Below are 6,000 nucleotides of genomic sequence, written 5' to 3' on the forward strand. Positions count from 1 at the left end.
GAATTAGTTATACAGAAAATTACAAGTGTTGATCAGATTCATGTACATGATAAGCTTCACGTACACAAATAGGCAATTCAAAAAATATAATGTGTTAATCAGATTCATTTACATGATCATATTCATGTACATAGATCGGCCAGTCATACATTAATCATTGCAGGTCAAATTTATGTACATGGATCGGCCAGTCATAACATAACATCTGCTAGCCAGATTTATGTACATAGATCAACCAAATCAGAAGAATAAACAGTTGCTGGCCAGATTCATGTACATGGATCGACCAACACAAGAATACATGTATGTTGGTCGGAATCATGTACATGATCAGATTAATGTACATGGATCGGCCAGGCATAAGGTAACAACAACTGATCAAATTCATGTACATGATCAGATTCGTGTACATAGATTGACCAATCAAAAAAAATATAACTGTTGGTCAGATTCATGTACATGGATCGACCAAACAGAAAATATATAACTGTTGGTCAGATTTATGTACATGGAATGACCAACACAAAAATACATGTGCATGAACTTAAAATAGACAGGACTGAAATGCATATATATTTTATGATGCATGAACAATAAAATCGACAAATAAAAAACACATATACATATGCACGAGCATGAAATCGGCAAATCAGAAATAGATATACATATATATTTATTTCAGATGCATGATCATGTAATCGACAAATTAGAGATACACATATATATTTATTTCAAATGCATGATCATGTAATCGATAGAACTGATATATATATATATATATATTTCATATGCATGAGCATGAAATCGACAAATCAGAAATATATATATATACATATATATTTCATATGCATGAGTATGAAATCGGCAAATCTAAAAATATTCATTTTGGATGCATGAGTATGAAATTGGCAAATCTAAAAATATTCATGTCGGATGCATGAGCATGAAAATCGGGAAAAACTGAAATATCTATATGTATATGATCAGATTTATAAAATCGACAACCTGAATATATATATATCAGATTTTCCTTTTTCCCCTCTAAACCCATGCTTGAATCGATTTATACGAAGTCCCTTCCCGTGCAAATTAAGAGAGAAACCCATACCTTGATTCGAAGTTACGAAAAACTAGAGAAAAGATGAAAGGAATCATCGAGTAGCTTCTTCTTCTCTTTCTCTTTTCTCACTTTTTTTTTCTTTCCTTCCCACGATTTTTCCTCTCTCTATATAGAACACAAGTTCTAGAGGGAGAGAGGTTCTATCCTCCTTTTATAATTTTTAATCCTTCTAGAGAGGGAGTGACGTCCCCTTCTAGATTATTTTTTTATTATATTTTATTTAATTTATATTATTAACGAATATTCTAGGGGGGATGCCCCCTTCTAGAAGTCCATATTGGGTAGAACTCTACCTCATCCTTTGTCTATATTTAAAGTTAGTTGTTTTTAAAACTTTAAAGTCATTTTAGTTTTAAAATTGCCATAGATAGATTACGAATCCAAATACATATCCAAATCCAAATAAATCTCAACCTAAAACGAATCGTAGTCAATATGAATCCTAGACTGGGTCCAAATCCATATTAACTTGGGTTCAATGGAGAAGGTCCAATCTGATCCAAACAAGAAAAAACTCAAAAATAAAGGTCGGTTATTTTTTTAAAACGCATTTTTTGAGCCAACTGCAATCCAATTTCGAGAAAACAGATCTCCTATGAGATCTACGTTCCGAGACAGATCTAACGATGGCCTTAACTAAATTTTGCTTCCGAATTTCATCTGAATTTAACCTGAATTTCGCTCAAATTTAAAAGTTAAAAACAATACATTTATAATATTTTAATTAACATAAGTAGATCTTGTCAACGGGCTTTGGACCATGCCCAAACCCAGCTTACGTCACCCCATATCTAGTTATTGTTCACGGTTTTTATCAATTTAAATATAAGTGTATAATTTAAAATTTATATTTTCGGGCTCAAAAAATCATGAAAAAAATTATGAGATATCACATCATCACAACGACCTGATAATTGTATTCCGCCAGCCAGCCTCATCCCTTGCCTCCCCAAACCCCATGCAAACTATTAAGCAAGGTGCCCCCCTGGCCAACCCTCCTTGCCTGAATCTCTAGATCCCCTCCTCGGTCACCACTACCAACCTCCCTTAGTAATCTAGGCATCATCCTGCAGGCCTTTTGAGATCTCCCAGCTTGAGCTCACTGTCCTCCAAGATTGAATCTGTCCCCCAGCCTGAGCCAAGACCCCCTCTCAAAAGCCCCAGGCTTACAAAACTCAAAAGGGAGATGCATAATCTATCAATCTTGGATGCAGATTCAAGCCAAACTCCGGTGACACAAATGAGTCAGAGAACCAGGCAATCAAACTCCCAAAAAAATTTGTTGTGCTCATGAAATGTTAGAGGCCTCAACTCTAGAGATAGACAACTCTAACCAGTAAGTAAAGATGTTAGGGAAGGAAACAAATGGAAGTTGGAAAGTAAAATAAAAGGCTCGCCACAAACCTTGAAAATATCTGGTGGATTCAAAACATACTCAAATGACAATAAAGGGTCACAATTTTCTTTTTGTTTCTTCTTTTTCAGAAAAAAAGATGACATGAAAGAAAATTGAAAAAACAGAAAGAAACAAGAGATAACCTCTCATATACAGATCCTGAACCGATGATACGAGAATCGAAGTCCTAAGAGCTAATTGAAAAAGCAAAGTGCCATTTAATGAAAAGGAAAATAAGAGAGAGAAAAAATAAAAATTTTATGGAATGAACGCACTAACTAAAGGACGAAAAGTATATTTTGTACATGTCAAATGCAACATAAGCAATGGACAAAGCTACTATAAAGCATAAGAAAGATAAGTACCACACATAAAAGAGGAACAAGGACCACTATGCCCCTAGGAATCCAGAAGATAATATATAATACAAGATGATTTATATACTTTAACAAGTTGAAATGTAACACTGAAATCAAAGCTAATACACTTTGCAAAAGACAGGTTTTTCTAAATAAATTCCTAGATTGTTGGCAGTGGTGAACGCTCATCTTAAGACATCTTGATATTTCCCTAATACTTAGTTGGGTCACGCCATGGATGCCTGCATTGCTGAATGCCTCATCTACACATTAATTATAACTACCAGAGTTCATAGTAAATTTCATGCTTCTATTTAGTTTTCCAAGTTTGCATTGAAACTAACTTCAAGTTGATGACAAGTATGTCAGAGAATGTGCAACATCTAATCAGAATTCCCCACAAGTGGCAGGAACATTCCACAATCTTCAGCAAAAAATAAAAAGGATTATGTAAAACACTGGATCTATATACATGGAATACATATTGTCCTTTCAAAACAATGAAATTTCTGAGTATAATAAGAGGAACGGAAAAGAAGAACCATACTTGTAATGGGAACAAACTCAAATGATGATTATCAATCCTTGCTGCATTATCAATCGCAATGGACTCAGCTTCACAGGTAACTGCTTCCTATGCAAGCAGCACCCGCTATATCTGCATCTTTACACCTTTTAGTCCACGCTATGTGCATCTTGAAGGATAGCATCTGCTTCCTTCTAACCTCAATAATGAGGCAAGTTAAGATAATGAAACCAACCCAATCACCAGCATCCCACCCATCCAATAATTTCTGCAACAAATAGCTTCATTGCTTTTTATAGGCACAAGATAGTTCATGTGTTCAAACCAACCCAATTTTTGAAAGAAATTAGTGCTTCCATTTTCCTGAAATTCTTTTTCCTCATCTTTGCAAGCTTCAGCTTTTTATGAGTTTCCATAAAGGCTTGCTTGTATCTCCATTTATCCACAAACAATTTCAACTCTTGTGCTTTCTCAACAACTTGCATGGCTGCATCAAAGAAACCCCCCTTGATTAAAGCATAAAGAAATGCATCAATCAGATTATGGTCAAACTTAATGCCTGCTGTTTCCTTCACGAGAAACCGTTTTCTGACTTCTGTCCACAAGATAAGGATACTGAAGTACTTCTCTGCTGTGCAATAGCCATGGACGAGAGAAAGATAAGTCTGCTCATTTGGCTCGAATCGCAGGAAGATCATTCGTCTAAAGGTCCTCCTAGCATCCTCCAGTCGCCCAAGCTTACAAAAGGAATGGATAATAGAATTCCAATCGTGGGTGCCCACTTCGACTCGTGGATCCATCACAACTTCATCGAGGAAGGAAGCCATCAATTCAGGCCTATGATTCTCCGTCAAACCAGTCATGATAGTCAAATAGCTCGTCTTCAAATTGGGAATCCTTGCTTCCCTCATATCCCTGAACAAAGAGAATGCTGACTGGAAATCTTGTGTTGTCATTGCTACATCTATTAGAGCATCATAGCTGCTCTCGTCCAATCGAAACCCTGATGAACTGATCTCGCCAACCAATTGAGCAGCTTCAGCTGTTCTGTGGTCTCGGCAATAAGCCTTCAGAATTGAGGTGTACACCCCTAATCCCACAGTAGAACCCAGAGCATTCATCTCGTCGACAATGCTATGTGCTTTGTCAAGCATCCCAAGCTCAACGCACCCATTAATTATCCCAGACCCCACACTGCAGTGTACACCAACAGATCCCTGCTCCAGTTCTTGTGATTCCACAACCAACCTAGCCAAATCATTGATTCTTCCCATCCCAAGGAATCCCTTAACAAGACTACTATAAGTTTCTTCATCCAAAACAGGATTATCAAAAGTGATTGGTTTCTCGCCCACCTCCCCATTTCCACCTGCAACCGAACTAGATGGGCGTCCGCGCACCGCACAAAGGACAACCTTTTTCACAGTCTCCAAATCCCCAGATCTCAGATACCCTCTAATCAAGCTACCATAGAACTTCTGATCCGGAGAAACATCCAATTCCATCATCATTCTATCCAAACCAGCAATCTTATCCACAAGACCCTCAGAAGCATAAACGAACCCCATCAACGCGAAGCTCGTAGGGTTCGGCGTAACGCCCATAACCGACATTGCGTCCAGGATGGATTCAGCGTCTACCACCGATCTTGATTCGCAACACCCCTCCAACACAGCATTGAACGCGTCCAGATCAGGTTTCATGAATCCCAACGACTGGTTTTGGCTGATTATCCCACAGACCTCTTCCAAAATCCTAAAGAGTGCGACTAAGTTGCCGTTTTTCCTAGCTAGCTCAACCAAGACAGGTCCCCACATACCAAACTCGATGTAAAACGAATTTTTCAGCATAGCTTTAACGACAGCAAAAGCAGGGTGAAGCATGCTTGTTTTTCTCATTGTTTCTAGCACGTTTTTCACCGTTAGAGGAGCTATAATTTGTGGGTGTCGCTCTAAAACGAAGATCAAGGCAGCAAACGCCCTTTTGAGATTGTGGGCATCATTGAAACTGCACAAATTTGTGATGAGGGAGTTGGTGAGATGCTTACCCGGCAGAAACGAATGGGCCGTCAGGGCCTTGAAGGCCTTCCATGCTTCATCGATGCTCTGTTTCTCCAGCGACGCTTGGAGTTCATTCTCGAGGAGGGCTTTGTCTACGGGTTGGTAGTGGTTGGGTGGTGCAGATGGGTCTGGGTTTCGGGTGGGGGCGTTGTGGGGAGAAGGCCTTCTGAGGGCGAAGATGGAGGGCTGGAGGAAGGAATAGAGGGCTTGGATGTCGGAGCTGGAAGAAGAGAGGAGTCTTGTGGGAGAAAAAATCACTGTATGTTGGTGTCCATAACTGGGATGAGCAAAGAGGAAGAAGAGAGCTCTTCTCCACATTCTTTTGGTGTTTCCGCACTTCAGGTCTTCGGTTTTGGTCCTGTTAGGAAGTTGATGTTGCAAAAGAGAGAGAGAGAGAGTCTGTGAATGGGGAGTACTGGTGCAAACGGATTGGATAGGGACCGCGTTATGTCAGATCCAAATTCAAATCCAAAATTCAAAAAGTAGTTCGTAGATCTGAATCCGAGTTCAGATCCATATCCGAAATACATGTGATAAAA

The 6,000-nt window shown here is 38.9% G+C and overlaps 1 protein-coding gene across 1 annotated transcript in view; it reads right to left on the bottom strand.

The window, feature by feature from the left end:
• The window catches only part of LOC149818822 (Pentatricopeptide repeat (PPR) superfamily protein), an 86,390-nt gene extending 80,600 nt beyond the window's left edge, over window positions 1–5,790 (bottom strand). Inside the window, exon 1 of the mRNA XM_089984252.1 lies at window positions 3,423–5,790. Coding sequence (XP_089840378.1) covers window positions 3,713–5,779 — 2,067 coding nt within the window. The 5' untranslated portion in view covers window positions 5,780–5,790 and the 3' untranslated portion in view covers window positions 3,423–3,712. The remainder of the gene's footprint in view (window positions 1–3,422) is intronic.
• Window positions 5,791–6,000: the final 210 nt, after the last annotated feature.

Source organism: Nuphar pumila, chromosome 13 (genome assembly GCF_984573655.1).
Source record: "Nuphar pumila chromosome 13, dmNupPumi1.hap1.1, whole genome shotgun sequence".
NCBI lineage: Eukaryota > Viridiplantae > Streptophyta > Magnoliopsida > Nymphaeales > Nymphaeaceae > Nuphar > Nuphar pumila.